This window comes from Lynx rufus, unplaced genomic scaffold (genome assembly GCF_022079265.1).
Source record: "Lynx rufus isolate CCGP_SWC_20201006 ecotype Redwood Valley unplaced genomic scaffold, mLynRuf1.p SCAF_2, whole genome shotgun sequence".
NCBI classification, from domain to species: Eukaryota; Metazoa; Chordata; class Mammalia; order Carnivora; family Felidae; genus Lynx; species Lynx rufus.
The window spans coordinates 116,958,588-116,979,602 of record NW_025814834.1 but is presented as its reverse complement, the minus strand read 5'-3'; the positions used below and the strand labels follow the sequence as shown (position 1 = coordinate 116,979,602).

At 35.8% G+C, this 21,015-nt stretch overlaps 2 protein-coding genes across 3 annotated transcripts in view; both read right to left on the bottom strand.

Moving 5' to 3' along the window:
• Positions 1 to 748, bottom strand: part of GOLPH3L (golgi phosphoprotein 3 like) — a 38,644-nt gene extending 37,896 nt beyond the window's left edge. For both annotated transcript variants that reach the window (XM_047084864.1, XM_047084863.1), the window contains exon 1: positions 412 to 748. The gene's annotated coding sequence lies outside the window, so the exon portion shown is untranslated. The remainder of the gene's footprint in view (positions 1 to 411) is intronic.
• Positions 749 to 1,430: 682 nt separating this feature from the next.
• Positions 1,431 to 20,593, bottom strand: HORMAD1 (HORMA domain containing 1). The gene is made up of 14 exons (XM_047085929.1): positions 20,535 to 20,593; positions 19,696 to 19,840; positions 18,035 to 18,098; positions 17,223 to 17,259; positions 14,259 to 14,279; positions 13,959 to 13,985; positions 12,374 to 12,441; positions 11,709 to 11,860; positions 10,257 to 10,516; positions 8,360 to 8,426; positions 8,201 to 8,277; positions 7,154 to 7,237; positions 3,881 to 3,952; positions 1,431 to 2,083 (listed from the first exon to the last, which is right to left on the bottom strand). Exons 1-14 carry the CDS (start codon positions 20,565 to 20,567, stop codon positions 2,003 to 2,005), a joined length of 1,188 nt encoding a protein of 395 aa, XP_046941885.1. The 5' UTR covers positions 20,568 to 20,593; the 3' UTR covers positions 1,431 to 2,002.
• Between the last annotated feature and the right edge of the window lie 422 nt (positions 20,594 to 21,015).

The window sequence follows — 21,015 nt, the reverse complement described above, 5'->3', positions numbered from 1 at the left end:
AGAAATGCATGTGAACATTTTTAAGAGAAATACAAGTGAAGTGACTTACAAGAGACTGTTTATACAAGGCTATATTTCAAATATAATTCTTGGTGGGAGGCGGGAAGAAGAGTGGAGGAGGAAAAAATAAAACATAAAATAAATGCTTACAGGCATTAGCCTTATTTGGTACTGTGAATAGGGTTTATTTCCTAACCCAACCCAAAAAACTTTAGGTCTTCAGAGAAAAAAAAAAAAAATTAAGGGGAATTTTGAGGAACTAACACCCCCTCGACATTTACAAGTTAAAAACACTATTTGAAAAAAAAAATGGCCAAAAACTAACTAAATAAGAACCTCCCTCTCCCCAGAAAATAAAAAATCTGGAGGCTGTTTTTGGACGTTAGGAAATGTATATCCTCCGTTGCTTACCTGACGTTACTCCTGGGTTACGGCCCGACGCAGGCTGCAGCTTGCGCTCTGTTTTAGGGGGACACCTGTTCCCCCTCTTCCCCCCCGTCCTAGTAGGTAGAAAAACTTCTCAGCCACGCAGAGAGCACAAACTTCCTGATCCTTCGATGCAGAGAAGGAATAACACATCAGCTTCCTCAGGATCGCTAGGCAACCTACCTTGGTGTTTCTTCATTGGACCAATCAGAAACCGCCAAGGTTGAGCCCAGCCAATCGGAGCTTACGAGGGGAGGCTCTCTTCGGGCTATTGTGTTGCGATCCCGACAAACACCACCAAAAGGAGGCAGGTTTGGGTCAACCTGACAGCTGGTCAATCCAATGAAGTAACCTTGGTAGAAGAGAGGAAAGGGAGCTGAGATCCCCACCCCCATTAAATCGTCCAATCAAAGCGTTCAGTGAGCTAGCACCAGCTGCCAATCAACAAAGGTTTTTGTTGGTCAACCTCTGTAGCAGGTGTGTTAACTGTAGCAGTGTATTCTAGGACAATTCGGTGAGATGTGTTGGGATCCAAAAAAGCTAAGAATAAATACACATTTTAAAATTGGTTGTTTTCGACAATTAGCTTGTCCCTAACTTTCCTGTTCCAGAAAAACCTGATCTGGGTCAGTTTGTGTCCGTTTATGTGGTTTACATTAAACAGGAATAGGTACATTTCTACCATAGCATACACCCCTACCTTCTCTATCAGCTCTTGTTACTGGCAAACCCATGGGTAATGTATGTTTTATAATATGGCTGCTGAAAACTGCAAGAAGCAAACAGACCAAGTTTTAAGTCTTCCTTTTCTAAGGCAAAGGAAACGGTCAAAGCTGAAACCAGGTCCCAGGTTTCTCACTAAAAAGCACAGTATCTTTCAGACGACCACTTAAAGATTCTGGGAAGTGTGCTCAACTCTTGCAAAGTATCATCTACCAAAATGATCATAGAATTAGTGCCTAAACATCTTCTGCTAAATAAAAATTAGAAGCCATGAAAGAGTCTAGATGCTGAACAATATTTTATTTATGTTGCCAAAAATGCCAGACCTTAAAAATCAGTCCTCATTTTTGTCTTCAAGTACAAAAATGTTAAAAAGATAACCAATTTTTAATGGTATGTTATATATTACCATGTTAATACACTCTATTCAGTACTCAAAGTACTGAAGAATACGGTTTTAATGACAGTGACAGTTAAGTGGTATAGTTTTAACGTAAGTAAAAAGTAAATTCCTACCAAAATTTAATAACAAAATAAACGTTATTTGTTTTTAAAATTGACTTAAAAGTTAATATACGTTTAAAGGCAGTATCCATCAAAATGGAAGATAGATCAATATTGAACAGATAATGAACAAAATCAATTATGACATTGGTACTTTTGATTTTACACAAAAGTTCTCTTGGATTGTCTCAGATAATATGATAGTCACCTAAAAATTCATTTTAGTGTACTAACTGCTTAAGACTATATATAATTTTTCACAGGTAGGGCAAATACACATTAAAATAGTAATACAGTGTCCTTTAATTTAAATGTTGAGAACTTTGCAAACATGAAGAAGAATTAATTTTCATATATGTTCCTTTGGTTCACTAAACTTTCTTCTTTTTGGCACTGACTCTTGACTAGAAGTATCAAAGTGATGAAGGACCTGTCAAAAGAAAACAAGGATACTTTCCAGTTTACATGTTTTTAATTTTAACTTTTTTCACATCTGTGAAGTTTGTTTGTTCCTTCCTTGCCTTCTTTTTAAAAGTATACGTAGTGTAACTATTTCCTACTAAGATAGTATATCTGAGTTGTTTAAAAGTAGGGTAAAGTTGGGGCACCTGGCTGGCTCAGTCCAAGGAGCATGCCGCTCTTGATCTTGGGGTTGTGAGTTCGAGCCCCGCACTGGGTGTAAAGATTTCTTAAAAACAAACAAACAAACAAATAAATAAAGTAGGGTAAATTTTATTACTGATATATTTATATCTTCTGATGGCTGCTGAAAGTACACACTTGTAAAATGTAAGGTCTTCATTAGGGCTGTTGGAGAAATCAGAAAGATCTAACATTATGTCCTCAAAATATTTTGGAGGGATAAGAGGGAAAAAGATTTAACAATGAGCTGCAGAGAGAGAAACATTCTACCTTGGCACCATGTAAGGTTTTTTTTTTTTTATTTTTTTTTAATGTTTATTTATTTTTGAGAGAGACCGAGACAGAGCTTGAGCAGGGGAGGGGCAGAGAGAGAGAGAGGGAGACACAGAATCCAAAGCAGGCTCCAGGCTCTGAGCTGTCAGCACAGAGCCCGACGCGGGGCTCGAACCCACGGACCGTGAGATCATGATCTGAGCCCAAGTTGGACGCTCAACCTCCTGAGCCACCCTGGTGCTCCGCACCATGTAAGGTTTAAATCATGTTTTCTTTTTTTGTATTCCTGGTACTTAGCAGTGTCTGATAGCTATTAGACATTCAATGTATAATCTTGAATGAATAGGAGGACAAATTAGGGAAATTCCTGAAAGTATTCCCTGAGTTACTCAACTTTGATTTCTCTGGAAAACAACAACAACAACAACAACAACAACAACAACACCCCACCTCACTAATGATACAAATTGAATGATTTTGAAAAAAAAATCAAGGCTTAATACATTGGGAAAAGTCAGACAACTTAATATATTAATGAAGTATCAGGTTATTTCATTCCCTTCTTAAGATATGTAAATTAAAAATACTATTAACTATATTTTTGAGATTACCCCTTTAAAGCAGTCTTATGTATTCAGTTGTCTAATTTTAACCTACTAATAATACTAAAAGTTATAGTTGAAAATACAAATATTTATCTCAGAAATGGCAAACATATGATCTGACTTGGTACACAATAAGGTCCCAAATATGAAACAACTGTTAAAAAATTTAGGTCAGGAAAATTTTTCTTTCCCCTAAGGTACTGAGGGGAGATGCTATATTTTTATGGAACAAGTTGATTTGGTAACTTATCTTATTTCTACTTCATTTTTGATCTCTAGGAAGCTCAGATCAAATTTCTGGCCCAATTTTAGCTCTACATAAATAAAATGGTTAGCTCTACATAAATAAAATGGCATAAATATTCTTATATTTTCTCATTCTACCATATTTATTCATATTTAATTTTCTCATTCTATTCATATTTTTCTGGACACACTGATTTTTATTTTATACATTCCTCCAACTATTTCAAATCATTGATGAAATCAGTATATATTTACATGGAAAAAATTAATAAACAACCATAGCATACCTTATTTAAAATCACCTCATTTTTTAGAACCAATTTATACACAAGATTTGGATATCAGTACTCTGAGGTAATATCCAGGAATATTATCATATTTAGCATTTAAAGTTTAATCTATAGTAATGATAGTTTGATACTTGCCATTTTTTTCAACTTATATACTATCATAAAACTTACTGTTTTCCCAGATTTGAGTTGATTTCTCTTCCGATTTTCCTTAGAAGATTTTACTGGTTGATTTCCATCAGCCTCCACAAAGACAGAATAATCATCAATTGGTTATTTCTCAAAGAATAACCAACACTTGAAAAACAAGAGGCAACTAACTATATGCAGTTTTTAAAAAAAGCTTTCCTGAGATATAACTGAGATATAATTCAGATAACATACAGTTCATCTATTTTAAAAAGCATACAGTTCAATAATTTTAATTATATTCAGAGTTGTGCAACCATCATTGCAGTCAATTTTAGAATACTTCATCACTCCAAAAAGAAACGCTGAGGTTTGTTTGTTTGTTCCCTCCTTCCTTCCCTTCTTTCTTTTTAAAATTATACATAGTGTACCTATTTCCGACTAAGATAGGATACCTGGTTTCTTTAAATGTAGAGTATACTAATCACTTCCCTATTCCCCCTTTCTCCCACTAGCTCTGAGACATTCTACTCTGTCTCTATAGAAATTCCTACTCTGGACTTTCATATGAGTAGAATCAAATAATATGTGGACTTTTATCACTGGTTTCTTTCATTTAGCATGTTTTCAAGGTTTATTCAGGTTGAAGCATATATGGGTACTTCATTCCTTTTTATGGCTGAATAATATTCCATTGCATGGATATACTACATTTTGTTTATCCATTTTGTCTATTGATAGTTTTTTTCCACCTTTGGCTATTGTAAATAATGCTATCTATGCAGTTTTTATTTTATTTTATTTTTATTTTAAAAAAATTTTTTTTCAACGTTTATTTTATTTTTGGGACAGAGAGAGACAGAGCATGAACGGGGGAGGGGCAGAGAGAGAGGGAGACACAGAATCGGAAACAGGCTCCAGGCTCTGAGCCATCAGCCCAGAGCCTGACGCGGGGCTCGAACTCACGGACCGCGAGATCGTGCTGGCTGAAGTCGGACGCTTAACTGACTGCGCCACCCAGGCGCCCCAATTTTATTTTTATTTGAGAGAGAGAAAGAGAAAGTGTGTGAGCCAGGGAGAGGGACAGGGGGAGAGACCGAATCCTAAGCAGACTCCAGTGCTCAGCATGGAGCCCGATGCAGGGCTCTGTCTCATGACCCTGGGATCACAACCCAAGCCAAAATCAAGAGTCAACACTTGGGGCACCTGGGTGGCTCAGTCAGTTAAGCATCTGACTTTGGCTCAGGTCATGATCTCACGTTTTGTGGGTTTGAGCCCAGAGCCTGGAGCCTGCTTCGGATTCTGTGTCTCCCTCTCTCTCTCTCTCTCTCTGCCCCTTCCCCTCTCATGCTCTGTCTCTCAAAAATAAATAAACGTTAAAAAAAAAAAAAGTCAATGCTCAACTGACTGAGCCACCCAGGTGCCCCTATCTATGCAGTTTTTAAAATGAATATTGGACGATGACAAATTGTTAGCTGTCATATTACTATTCTCTAAAAGGACATGCTTTTCTTTCCTTTTTTAAAACTTTTTTAATGTTTATTCATTTTTGAGAGACAGAGCATGAGTGGGGGAGGGGCAGAGACAGAGGGAGATACAGAATCCGAAGCAGGCTCCAGGCTCTGAGCTGTCAGCACAGAGCCCAACGTGGGGCTTGAACTCAAACCAGGAGATCATGATCTGAGCCGAAGTTGGATGCCCAAACGACTGAGCCACCCAGGCGCCCCAGACATGCATATTTTCTGATGTGGGAAGTGTACTTTTCCATATAGCTTCCTTAATGTATATACAATTAAATATTTTCATTTCTTGCCCTTTTCTAGTAATAATGCAGTCATGATTCTCAAAAGCAGCAATACTTTGGCAGAGAGTTCATATACAAAAACATGAGCAATTTTATTTCTTATTTTATTTTTTAAAATATTTATTTTTGAAAAAGAGAGAGAGAGAGAGACAGAATCTGAAGCAGACTCTAGGCTCTGAGCTGTCAGCACAGAGCCTGATGCAGGGTTTGAACTCATGAACTGCAGGATCATGACCTGAGCCGAAGTTGGATGTTTAACTGACTGAGCCACCCAGGCGCCCCAACATGGGCAATTTTAGAAGTGAATTTATGCTCCTAAAGTGTCTTAATGTCACATTACAAGGAAATCCTGCCTAATAATTTTTTTTTTAACTCTTGCTTTTTTCCCTATATCCTAGTAAAGGATACTCATCTTAAGTAGAAGCTGCTTAGAAGACCATTTTGCTGCTAGGGGTACTAACTTTTGAAACTTTTTATCTTTTGCTTTCATCAGCATATTAGTTTGCATGCTGCCTTCTGCCAGTTTTAACTTCCTACTAAGAATATGGAAAAGGGGGCACCTAGCTGGCTCAGTTGGAAGAGCACATGATTCTTGATCTTGGGGTCTGGGGTCATGAGTTTGAGCCCTGAGTTGGAGAAAGAGATTACTAAAAAAATAAAATAAAAACTTAAAAAAAAAAAAAGAATGTAGAAAAAAGAACACCTAAAAATGGCACTATAATCAATGGTGTGCTGGTAAATGTTTAACAACCAGTTCTCTAGGAGTAACGAATCCTGAGTTGAGGCCTTTGCAGATTTCCATGCTGTGGATATTCTCATCATCTCCACTTTTAAGCTATCAACATGATGTCACTGAATGAGGAGTTGGGAAGAAATGCCAATATACTGTTAGGGTGTGCTATTTGTTTCCTGAGTTTGGATATAATATTTTATAGAATGGTTTTTCTTCATACCTGAACATTTGAGTAACTTAAAGGTTTAAAATAAAATATAAATCTCCATTTAATAAAAATAGAAAACTAAAATAAAGCAGTGGGTTTTTCCTTAAAAACATGAGATTCATTTTATGCAAAATATGTACAAAACATTAATTTTTATGTCTCATTAACAAGACAATCCATTTACAAGATAGAACATGAGAATATTTTGGCATTCTAGGAAATCTCCTTGGGAGACTGGATGATAGTGTCATTTCTCAAAGCCTTTCCTGAATTCTCCTCTTTCATGCACCTTCAATCAAAGTAACCATTCTTTCCTTTGTGCCTCCATGTAGCCTACTCAGACTGCTTCCGTGGCCCTATATCACTGCTCCAGTTACTAAACTTTTAGCTAAGAGTAGGAACAATGTGTTATTCATATTATATCTCCAACACCTAGTAAAAGTACCTGACACATAATAGGCGCTTACTAAATATTGGTCCAATAAAGAAAGGATTAAGAAGCAAAATAAACTCACACGTGGGGAAAAATTGCAAGGTTAAAATGGAAAACAAATCTAAAGAGACACTTACCATTTTATTCTGAAAGATTTTTCCACTTCTTGTTTTGCTTTCAGATACATCAAGTTCAGATGTTTTACTGACTAACTGTTCAAACTAGAAAAGAAAATAATTACACAAAATCATATAACATAATAAAAACTTTCCATAACATAATACTAGGCTCTAAAATTCAGTAACATAAAATCTAGGGTATTATCTTAATGAAAACCAATAATTTTGAATGGTCCTTACTGTCACAAAAAATGTAAAGGTAAAAATAATGAAACTGACCCTGTATACAGTCGATCATTCACTGAACTGAAAAAGTCCCAAATGATCATTGGGCACTACACTACTCTTCCAGAAGATAAGAACTTTAGCTCACCCTCATTGGAGAAAGGAGATGTGCAGAGGAAGGTGGACAATACTCAGTCCCATTATTTTCAAGTTCTTTTCATCTAAATGTTATATCAAGATTTTACTGTCTATGGAAAACAAAATTAAACATGTCTTCTCAAGGCAATAAAAATGTATTATATACTCCATTTGTAAGCACAAAAGGTGGTAGAATAATTGCTTAAGATTCTCTCTAGCTGAAATTCTGAGATTCTATGAACAATATTTAGGTTTACTACTAAATAAATCCACAAAAATTCAAAACTTTGCAATATATACTTTTCAAGTTTTGTTAAAAAGCATTCTTGAAACCTAATTTTAGGGGCGCCTGGGTGGCGCAGCCGGGTAAGCATCTGACTTCAGCCAGGTCACGATCTCGCGGTCCGTGAGTTCGAGCCCCACGTCGGGCTCTGGGCTGATGGCTCGGAGCCTGGAGCCTGTTTCCGATTCTGTGTCTCCCTCTCTCTCTGCCCCCTCCCCCATTCATGCTCTGTCTCTCTCTGTCCCAAAAATAAATAAACGTTGAAAAAAAAATTAAAAAAAAAAAAAAGAAACCTAATTTTATCCTAAAAGACCTTGAATATAATAACAAAACCTGAAAAATAACTAGATAACTATATAAGCAAGTCTTTTGGGGGAAAAAAAGCAAGTTAAAAGTGAGATGAATTATCAAATTTATACCTGACAATGAGAAATTGAAAGATCTGGACTTTCCTTAGATCTCATAATTTCATCTTCCTCACAAACTAAACTTGATTCTGTTTAAAAAAAAAAAAAGAGTTAAAGTGGTATGAAATAGAATTGAAAGTGAATCAATCTACATTTTCATTAACTTCTTACCTCCAAGTTCAGAAGATCCAGGGTTTTTTTTCTGCTCTTCCATTTTAGTTTCAATGTCAAACTCATCCTACATAATTACATGAATAAAAAAATGGACACATTTTGAAAAGAAATTAAAACAACTGGGCAAAGTATTTATGAACAAATTTGTTTTATGAAGGTTAAATATAACATAACAGTATAACTACCTTATGTTTGCTAGAAATAAAGTCCTATAATTACTATAACAAGGTACAACATTTATCCAAAGTAAAAACTACTACTCTTTTTGGCAGGGTTGCTTTAAGAACAAATATACAACTTTCTCAAAAATACATAATGGCTCTAAGAATCCTTAGTTCTTACTATTGTCGGAGGGCACTGCGTTAGACATGTTTACACAAGCATCATTGCTGTATCTCTGGAATTTCTTTTTTTTTTTTAAATTTTTTTAACGTTTATTCATTTTTGAAAGACAGAGACAGAGCATGAGCGGGGAAGGGGCAGAGACAAAGGGAGATACAGAACCCGAAGCAGGCTCCAGGCTCTGAGCTGTCAGCACAGAGCCCAACGTGGGGTTCGAACTCACGAACTGCGAGATCAGGACCTGAGACGAAGTCGGCCGCTCAACTAACTGAGCCACCCAGGCGCCCATATCTCTGGAATTTCTATACATATGTTAGCACACACTGAATATGCCCCAATCCTCTTCAGGAAGTTAGTGAAGAATAGATCAGTCATGGTACGGTAGAAATAGCAACAAGTTTAATGTCTACTTTATAATTATACATTTTTTTGTGACATATGTCAAAGAGCTTTAAATATTTTAAAGAATGATACATAAATCCCAGCATTATTTGTTTATAAAGCAAGACTGGGATTTAGGTTTTGAGAAGACTTTTTCTTTGACTAAACTGTTTGAAAATTGAATTTTCTATTTGTAAGGATGTGGCAGAGCCTAAATCAGAAAAGTCAGTCTCTATATATAAGTACTAAGATCATAATTTAGAATTAAATGAGATAAGACAAAACAACAAAGATTACATTAAATAACAATCATGTTCATGTGGAAGATTTTCTGGGAGTAAGGTAACAATAAAAAAAGGCCTTTTTTATATTTCTATTTATACTTCTTATACTTCTAGCATACTTCTATTGAAAACTGAGAATGTACACAGTAAACCTAAGTCTGGTAGGCACTGGAGGATTACAAAGATGAATGACACTTTTCCTGCCTTCTAGGAACTTCCAGCCTGCTTTAGGACAGTGATTTTGCAGGCCCCAAATGAATTCAAGCACAGGTTTAAATGAGCATCTAGTAAGGGTGTTGTAGGAAGGATTCCAACATTAGTTGGGGGATTGGAGTATTTCAGTGGTTTGCAAATTATGCTCCAGACCAAGGGGTTTCCTCAGAGTACACTATGAGGGTAGTTGAAGTGGTGAGTGGCTGGGCCTCCAGGACTTCATTCAGAATAGTTGTTTCTTTTAAACATTTTTTTTTAATGTTTATTTATTTTTGAAGGAGAGGGAGACAGAACATGAGCCGGGAAGGGGCAGAGAGAGGGAGACACAGAATCTGAAGCAGGCTCCAGGCTCTGAGCTGTCAGCTGCAGAGCCCAATGCGGGGCTCGAACTCATGAGCTGTGAGATCACGATCTGAGCAGAAGTTGGACACTTAACTGACTGAACCACCCAGGAGCCCCAGAATAGCTGTGCTTTAAATTTCTGAGAATAATGTTTGCACCAAGATAAAGAGTTTTAAAATGAAAAGCCTATACCTTTCTTACAGTCCAGATCAACCTTGAGTTTACGATTATAATACAATATTTATACAAATATTAACGAGAACTATTAGTCTTTAGAATTGAGTCAAACATTTGTTACTATGGTACTTTATAACTCTTTAAAATGTACTGACACTTATATAATGCTCCTGTTCATCTTCTCGATCATCTTTGTCCATGAGAATTTTCTGAAGTGGTGTTTTTAATTGTTTTGGTGATAAAATAGCTGAATCAATATTTTCCATTCGTTCTTTTTCAGTAGTCACTTTTACTTTGAAGGTGTGAAAAGGTGTTGGAACTTCTCCCACATTTAAGTACATAGGCTCCCCTTCAAATATCACTCCTTCACAATCACCATCCTTAAAACCGGGAGGTTGGTAATCTGGGGGTGTAACTGCACAAAGTATAAACTATGAAGTTCATGAAACTGAAGAGAACATAATATAATAATAATAACATACAAAGATTGAAAACATTGCAAATAGTATAGAAAGGCAACCTTTTTTCTTCTTCACTTGACTGGCTGTATGACTTTGAATAAATTATTTATCATCCCTGATTTGGTTTTCTCACCTATGAAATGCGGAAAATAATAGTATCTACCCCATAGGGTAATTGTGGGTATTAGATGAATTAAAGTATATAAACTACTCAGACTAAAACTGGCACATTCTAAGTATCCAATAAATGTTAGTTGTTATTACTATTGTTGCTTTATGTTCTTCTATATACATTTCATATATGTATATATCCTTAACAAAACACAAATAAGATCATACTGTTCTATACCTAGGTGTTTTTAACCTTTCTTTTTAATCCATTTGTATTATTTCTTGGATAAATTAACTTAATCAGCACATTTTTTTAAAGCTTATTATTTATTTTGAGAGAGACAGCGTGAGTGGGGAAGGGGCAGAGAGGGAGAGACAGAATCCCAAGCAGGCCCCAAGCTGTCAGCCCAGAGCCCAGTGCAGGGCTTGAACTCACAAAACCACAAGATCATGACCTGGCCCAAAAGCAAGAGTCAGATGCTTGGCTGACTGAGCCACCCAGGTGCCCTAGCACATTCTCTATAATAGCTTGCATGGTATCCTTATAAACATATAACCTCGCATGTTTGTGTTAAATATATTCCCAAGACACTTTTCTAGCTATAGAATTTCTGGATTAAAGAGAATGTGCATCTAAAATTCTGATACTGCCAAAATGTCCTCTAAAAATCTTGCACCTACATACATTCCCTTGAGAATTTATAAAAGTGCCTACTTTTCCCTCACACCCTTGCCAAGAAATGGTTTACAAGTTTTACTGCTCTGGTAAGTGAAAAGTAGCATCTCACTGTTTTATTTCTTTAATTATGAGTGAGGTTGTACCTCATATGGGTATGTTCATATCGCTGGAGAAGCTTATATACATTTGAAAGTCTATTTTTTCTAATCTTTCTTTTTCAAATACTTATATTAAATGAAAATTTTATAATTTCAAAACATATATTACAATTTAGGTCTTAAAATCAGTTAGGATGGAAACCAATTGTTTCAATACTAAAACATACAGGTAACAAGAGGACGTGTTACAAATAGTACCTTCATCGTAGTAAAAAAGTTTCATAGTCAAACAAACATCATTAGGTAAAGGTCCCAGATTTTGCATTAGAATATAAATCTTGCGAATGAGGAGAATACTTGCTTTCTTGGTGTCAGCAGATGACATGTTGGAATCGTTGCTTTGGTTTTTACTACAAGAGAATCACACATTAATTTCTTTTATGGCATGTATGGCTTCTAGTAACTTCATATTTTACTATTTGAGATTCTTATTCCTATTATAGCATTAAGTTTTTAAGTTGAAAGTTACCATAAACGTGTTTTAATGTCACTATTATCAAAGATTTAATATCATCAATATCATTATTAATAACAGTATAAACTAATAATTTTATTTAATATGCATTTTATATAAGATGTTTAAAGGAAACAAGTGATGGATTTTAATTACATTTCTAATCACTCAAGCATACAACAGCTTTCCTACCCTTTGGCTCTGTTTCATAATTAAAATAGTATATAATAAGCCACAGAATTTGGGCTTGCAGCTACTCAAAGGATGTTTTTACAGCCACTCCTGGATGGTTAACTGGGGGTGTTTGAGACATTTCAGAAGTACTTCAGTACTTCTGAAGTTTAGCAATATAGTATTAATATGAATAAGTGGTAATCCGTAATACAAAAAGAAAACTATAAAACCATACCTTATGAAGTCCATGACTGGTCCATTATTACTGTACTTGAACTTAAATTGGTAACATTCTGAAATTGTCTTAAATAGAAAACATTGCAGTTATGTATCTGATCTACAGTACTGGCAGCCAAGTAGCTATATACAGCTTTTCTATGACTCTTCATGCTGATTTAGTAATTTTTCTGCCATGTTTTAACCCTTATTGGTCCACTGAAATCTTCAAATCCTAATAATTCCCTTGGTTTGGGATTTGGTGCTTCAGTCTTGGAGAGATGGTCATTCCCCTACTAATTGCAATGGATATCATATATATCAGAAAGGAACTCCTTAGCAGATAGGTGAGAGGGGCAGCATTATCTCTAATTCTAGCAGAATGGCTCAAGCACAGGGCTTAAATCCTTGCTATACTGTGACTAAGAGCAAGTCATTTAAACCTAAGTTTCAGTTTCCCCAACTAATAAAAGGGGTTGAAAATAGTACCTATCTCATTGGTGGTTATGAATATTTGACAAACAGGATAATTTATACAGAGCACTTAATAAACTGCCTGGCATGCCAACATTCAATAAATATTAGTGAATCAACAAAGTTGCTCTTTTACTGAAAGTAAAAAATGTACAACTATATAAAACATCTGAAACTAAATGAATATTTTCTGAGCAGTTAGTTTCCGAACAATCAACTAATTCACAACATTTGCTTACATGATTTTTGTCACCATGGACATATATTAAGCATTAACTGCAGGCATGAGTATCAAAGAAAAGACACTGCCAGCCCTCTCGAAGCTTTTTTTTTTTTTTAATTGCTTTCTTTCTATTTCAGTGCTCACATAGGAATGGGGATCAGCTCTTTCTTTTTAAAAACAGCTGCTTCTCCATGACTGAATGGAACACTATAACAGCTACTGTGCAATGGTTAAGCACCAAGGTCATGAACTGGACTTCTTAGGTCCAAATTCTTGTTCTGCCACTGTGACCTCTGGCAAGAAACCTTGTATCTAGGTTTCCTTATCTAGAGTGGAGATGATAATAGTAGTTACCCCATGAAGGTTATGATGAATAAATGAGATAATGCATATAAAGCTTCAAGGAACAGAGCCTAATAATAGTAGGCACTCAGCAGATCTTTCCCCTTTGTTTCTTGTTTGGTTTTCCCTGTCATTTCTTGTAATACCTTCTTTAATTGTCAGATGAACAGGTGGATGTGACTGAATTGGGATGAATATCCAAAGTGCAAGTGTTAAGCATCTTATTTTTGTCAAACTCAACCTCTTTCAAAATTCCATAAAAAGAATATTATATTGAAGCAGAAATCAGGAGTTTTAGGTTATTTCTATTGGTTTTTGGCTTAGTGGCCAAGGGTCAGTCACACAGTCTCTTTGGTAGTAAGTGTATTAATCTGTTTAAAGATAACAATACAAGCCTTGTCTTACCTCAAAAGGCCTTTACGAGGTTCAAATGGTTCAAATGTGAAAATATATGTGAAAGTGTATTGATTAAAGCACAAGTAAAAGCATAGGATATTATTATAATTTTGTGTTATTTTTAGATTTTAAAGATATAATGTTTCTTTACTAACCTAAGTACACCTACCTGAGGGTCTTCTGGATTGGTGTATACCTATTTAAAAATAATTTATAATTGAGTTATTTATATAAGGCTAAGTATTCAAGGAGAACTAAATTGGATATTTAGATGAAACTATTAAATGGATTCAGCAAAACAAAATACAAAATAACCTCCCAAAATATTAATTTGTTACTTTCCCCCCCACTGAATAGATCATTTACTTGAATAAAGTGACATAATCAATTGTTGGTTTTAGTGTTATTTAAATAAGCAAGGCCAAATTTGATGTCTTTAAAAAAGAACATACAATTTAAAAATACTTACAGCTAGAACAACCATCCTTAGCTGAAATATAACAAAGAACAAAAATCTTACTTTTACTCCATAAAATATTTTTTCATGATGGATCATAAGAATTCTTCGCCTTATTTCAACATTTATTCCTAGTAAGAAATAACCTTGCAGAAAATATGATGTATATAAAGCAATACATTATGTATCTTTCTCTAGTCCCCCAAATATCTCTCTTTCTTTTATTTTTGAGAAACCTGTGCACACACAAGCTGGGGGAGGGGCAGAGGGAGAGAGAGAATTTTAAGCAGGTTCCATGCCCAGATCTGAGCCAATGTGGGCCTCAATCTCACAACTGTGATATCGTGACCTGAGCTGAAATCAAGAGTTCAACGCTTAACTGACTGAGCCACCCAGGCACCCCCAAATAGATATTTCTAGTTGACTTACTAAAGGTTGAAATTCATGTCACTGACTTAAGCAAACATGGGTATTTCTGCCAGTTACAAGGAAAATACATATTATGAAATAACACATTAAACCTTACCAATGTTAGAACTAATTTTGAAAAGAGAAAAGTAGAGTTCAGGACTCTGTTCATTTAATAAAGGGAAGAAGCTTTGGAAACCAGAGGAATAGAGAATCATAGGAAATCACCCACTAAAGTAATTGGACAAAAATCTAAGAGTCATCCTTGATTTGGATCTTTTCCTTATACTCCACAACCAATCTATCAACAAGTCGAATCAGTTCTACTGCCAAATATATCCTGAATCTTTTCATTTATTTCCTTCTCTGCCTCTTGGTCTAAGCCACAGTGATTTTTCACCAGTACTGCATTAACGGACTAAGCAACACTCTCCTTGTTTCCCATCTTATTCTCCTTCCACAGTATATTGTCTTGAAAGTAGCCACAGTGATTTTTAATTTAAAATGTAAACCAAATGATGTTACATTTCTACTCAAAACCTTCAAATGGCACTTAAAATATAATTCAAACCCCTCACCTACATAGTCCTGAAAGCTCTGGCCCTGCCTGTCTCTCCAGGCTCCTCTAAACGACTCCTCCTCCCCCACTGCTCATTGCATTCCATTCACACTTGCTTTCTTTTTGTTCCTTGAACTCTCTAAACTTCCCTCAACTCTTTGTATTTGCTCTTCTGCCAGGAATATTCTCTCCCAAAGTCAACGCCTGGCTGGTTTCTTCTCAGTCAATTCTCAGCTTAAATGGCACCTACTCAGAGAAGCTCCTATCCTATCGAAAGTTACCCCACCTCTCTACCTGCAACACACTTTTTCTAAATATTTTATTGGCATTTAGCACAATTGGAAATTATCTGATTTACTTGCTTTATTGACTGTTTTCCCACTATAGAAAGGGCTCTCTTTGTTTCGCTGACCACTGTTAGTTCACCCAGCTCCTACCTGGAGTATGTGTCTAGCACATAGCAGGCACTTAATATTTAATGAGTATTAAATACTTAATGCCTTAATAAGGGAGGTTAGTGACCATGGATAAAATTATATCTTTTTTACATTTTGTTTAGAGATGGACTTCTTTATATATGTTAATATAAACATAAGTATACAAAAAGGCTTATAATCTACAGTAAACCCTTATTAATCGAAATTTCACCTATTTATGATTTGTGACAATTAAAAAAAATTTTTTTTTTTTAACATTTATTTATTTTTGAGACAGAGAGAGAGCATGAACGGGGGAGGGTCAGAGAGAGGGAGACACAGAATCCGAAACAGGCTCCAGGCTCTGAGCTGTCAGCACAGAGCCCGACGCGGGGCTCGAACTCATGGACCGCGAGATCGTGACCTGAGCCAAAGTCGGCCGCTCAACCGACTGAGCCACCCAGGCGCCCCTGATTTGTGACAATTTAACCTAGACTACACAGAAATTTATTTTTGAATTCTTATGAAGAAACAATTTATTAAATTATTAGTATAAACATGGGGCGCCTGGGTGGCTCAGTGGGTTAAGCGTCCGACTTCGGCTCAGGTCATGATCTCGTGGTCCGTGAGTTCAAGCCCCGAGTCCGGCTCTGTGCTGATAGCTCAGAGCCTGGAGCCTGTTTCAGATTCTGTGTCTCCCTCTCTCTCTGACCCTCCCCCATTCATGCTCTGTCTCTCCCTGTCTCAAAAATAAATAAACGTTAAAAAAATTAAAAAAAATTATTAGTATAAACAAAATTGTAGAAGGCATGTGAAACTAATAAACTATTTTAAAAGTTTTTTTTTAATTCACTAAGTTTTTGTTAAGTTAATAAGTGTTATTATTATTTTTTTCAACGTTTATTTATTTTTGTTTTTTTAAATTTTTTTTTTTTCAACGTTTATTTATTTTTGGGACAGAGAGAGACAGAGCATGAATGGGGGAGGGGCAGAGAGAGAGGGAGACACAAAATCGGAAACAGGCTCCAGGCTCTGAGCCATCAGCCCAGAGCCTGACGCGGGGCTCGAACTCACGGACCGCGAGATCGTGACCTGGCTGAAGTCGGACGCTCAACCGACTGCGCCACCCAGGCGCCCCTCAACGTTTATTTATTTTTGGGACAGAGAGAGACAGAGCATGAACGGGCGAGGGGCAGAGAGAGAGGGAGACACAGAACCGGAAACAGGCTCCAGGCTCTGAGCCATCAGCCCAGAGCCTGACGCGGGGCTCGAACTCACGGACCGCGAGATCGTGACCTGGCTGAAGTCGGACGCTTAACCGATTGCGCCACCCAGGCGCCCCAATAAGTGTTATTATTAACACAACCAAGTGTTAACTAAAACTGGCTTGGCAAAATTTGTTACGCATTAATTCTATCGGCTTCAAATTGAGTTGAATATTAGTCTTTAAAATATTCAAATGTTCAAACTTTTCAGTAATTTGGGCTGGCCTATGCCCAAATTAGTTTAAATTAATGTTCTACTTTGTGGCTATTGCTGTTACATTTATAGAGTATAAGCTGTAGAAAAAAAGACAATGAGATACTGACTTACGTATTTTTTTTGTAAAGCATCATAGCATCCTAGCATCCTAAAAAATAACGAAATATTCATTTTTAGACCGAATGCTTTTCCAGAAAATAATTCTTTTAATAAGTCTCCATATTATCTCATTACTAAATAATACAAAATTTTCTTATTAAAGCTCCCTTCTTGGGGCATCTGGCTGGCTCAGTTTGTGGAGCATCCAGCTCTTGATCTCAGGGTTGTGAGTTCAAATCCCACATTTGGCAAGGAGCTTACTTAAAAAAAAAGCTCCCTTTTTTAAGATTTTATTTTATTTTTTAAGTTTATTTATTCACTGTGTGTGTGTGTGTGTGTGTGTGTGTTTGTGTGTGTGTGTGTGAGAGAGAGAGAGAGGTGAGGAGGGGCAGACAGAGAGGGAGAGAGAGAATCCCAACTAGGCCCTGCGCTGTCAGCACAGAGCCTGCTGGAGAGCTAGAATTCATGAACCGTGAGATCATGAACTGAGCTGAAACCAAGAATCAAACGCCCAACCGAATGAGACACTCGGGCACCCCTAGAATTTTATTTTCTTAAAATAATCTCTACACCCAATGTATGGCTCAAACTTACAACCCCAAGATCAAAAGTCAAATGCTCTACCTATTGAGCCAGAATTTTAATTTCTTTAAAATTAAAGAAAAAATTTAATGCAAAGATCCAAAGACCTGCAAAAATGGTATCTAGTGTTAAAGGGGGAGTTACTAAAATTGGGTTAAACAATGAAAGGTATCCAAGGTACAAAAAAAAAATGTGATTTAAGAGAAAAATAATTTCATATCATTAGGTAATCTTTTACTTACCACTTCACTAACTGTGTAGATCCTGGACAGTTTTTATCTTCCCTCAGAATTTTCACACAAAGATCTAAACACCAAAATGATATAAATATAGAACTACTCAAGATTAGTAAGCAAGTAGAAATTTTATTTTATTTTATTTTTTTAAGTAGGTTTCAGGCCCACGGCGGAGCCCAACGCAGGTCCTGAACTCATGACCCCGAGATCAAGACTTGAGCTGAGATCAAGAGTCAGATGCTTAACCAACTGAGCCACCCAGGCACCCCAAGCACCTAGAAATTTAAGTGAAATTATTTTCGTCAGCTGTGTATTAGATATATATTATGCAATGGCAATGAACTTCCAGATGATTGGTATTAACATAATTTAAAAGAAGAAAGGTCTTATGGAAATAAATAATCTTTTTATCCTTATTATAAAATGGCATCAAAATGATTAGGATACATGTGATGGGCAAAAAAAAATGTAATTTTTAAAAGCTATAGAATACTTAAAAGTTAGATATAATGCTTTCACACCATCATTATCCAAGAGTTTTAGAGTATTTGCATGGGCCCGTATCCCAATTAAATTCTTGTAAAAGGCCAAGAAGTTAACTGGCTGTGAGAGATAGAGACCTGCAAGGAAGCAACAGGTAATACAATGGTAAGGACTAAGATCTCTGTCTCTGTCTCAGGTTCCTTATCTGAAAAATAGGAGTAATAGCTAACTCACAGGCCTGTAATATGAATTAACAAGCTGTAATACATAACATAGTGCTTAACATATTGCCCACCATATAGTTGGCACACAAAATTAGGTACACACTATGTGCTGGGTAATGAATTATTACTGTAGTATAAATAGGCTGTATTATTTTTACTTCCCAAAATAACACAAGAATATATACTACTACTATACAAAGCAATAAATAATAGAATGTTTTTACCTACCAACTTCATCATTAAAGAGTAATGTCAGGTGAAATTAAACTTGAGAAACTAAGGAAAAATTTTAGGATTAAGTGCTTCCAAAGGTATTGAATATACTTTTTAAAAACTACTTAGTCCACATAAAAATGTGTACATGAATGTAGCATTATTTATAATGGCCAAAAAAGTGTAAACAACTGAAACAAACATTCATCAATGTTTGCTTATCAATATAAACATTCTATATAATAGAATATTAGTCAACAATAAAAGAGAATGAAGGACTGATTCATGTCACCATACGGATGAATCTTGAAAACATAAGTGAAATAAGCTGGTCACAAAGGACCACATATTATATGATTCCATTTATGGGGAATGTCCAGAATAGGTAAATCCATAGAGACAGAAAGCAGACTGGTGGAATCCGAGGACTGGGGAGGTTGGGGGAAGGGGAGAATGACTTAGTGAGTATGGAGTTTCCTTTTGGGGTGATGAAATGTTCTAAAATTGGCTATGGTAGTGGTTGCACACCAATCTGAATATACTAAAAATCATTCAGTTGTGCACTTTAACTGAGTGAATTGTCAGGTATGTGAATTTCATCTCACTAAAGCTATTATTAAAAAAAGATCTCTAGGCAAAAATTTATACAGTCTTAAAGCAAGCCAAAATAAAAACAACATGTTTAAAGCAGGTTTTAAAATCAACATGAACAAAGTTGAAAGAAACAAAAAATAAACATTACATTACCATCTAGATATCTTGTTCCATAAGCACATTCTGGAAATATTCCTCTCAAATAGGTGATGCAGGATACTGAAACTGCTAGGAGCCTCTTCACTAACACTAAAGACTGCTGCTCTGTTGATATCTTATTGGGAAATACCAATGCACTCTAAATTTCAGGAAAATTAAAACATTTTATTTAGATTTATTAAAAATAACATCCTCCCAAACTTCAGGTAGATCTAACTTTGCGTCAGCATGGTACTTTCCCAAAGAATTTCTAACCATAGTGGTGAACCATGGTACTTTCCCATAGAATTTCTAACCCAGAAAGTCAGGGTGGCTTCTAAGAGGCGAAAGTGATTTCAGGGAAGCAGCCTAAAGGTAAAATGCAAAAAGTGCTTAAAAATCCTCTTAACATCCTCTTGCAGGTTAACAGTCTGTAAGTGCATAATACATGATAGATTGTAGTAACTCTTTAGTTACTAACTAGATTTGACACACATAACCCTGTAACACAAGAACATTGCAAAGATGAGAATTTTATCTTTGTGAGGCATGCACATTCATTTCCTTGGACTAGACTGCTATGAATGATAATTTCATCAAAGCCACAGAATAGCATTCATTAACACCTAGTGTAAATTGGATACGAACCAGTGATTTAATGCAATGCATCAAACATCCAACACAATTCTCCATGGATTCTAAATATTAGTTTAGCAAATACCTTCCTTTCTTAAAACATGGAGTTTCCTGATCTCATTAAACCCTTCAAACAGTTGGCTCTAACTTTTATAAAAGACTCCAGGAAACAATAAGATTAGCTACATTAAAATATTTTTAAATACAAGAAATCATACCATGGAAGTCCTCTGTAATTGCGCAGTGGCCATCTTCTGGGAAAGTCTTTTCCTTAATTCAACCTTGTGACAGAAACGTGAGCTTTAACTTCAGATCTTTTTTGTATCGCTAATATTCTAGTTGGCTACATGTAAAGTCAGAAAGAACTTTAAGTGAATAAAAATAAATTTTATGTGATCAATTTCATGTAAATAATGTTTACATAAAGAAATCAATCACAGTATTCGAGTACTGACTACATTGCACAGTTAGGTAGGTATGAAAACGGCCCCTGCCAGACTCTTTAAAATAACCTCAGAAGTTTTTTGTTTGTTTGTTTGTTTGTTTTGTTTTTTTTTTTTTACATTTATAGTTTCAAACGACTGATTCAAGTCAGGTTCTTTAAGTGAACTTCATTCACCCCAGCTCTGGGTATAAAAACATATTGTCCTACTCTGCGGAACCACCCCAAAAAGCGGAATGGAAAATATTCCAGATCTT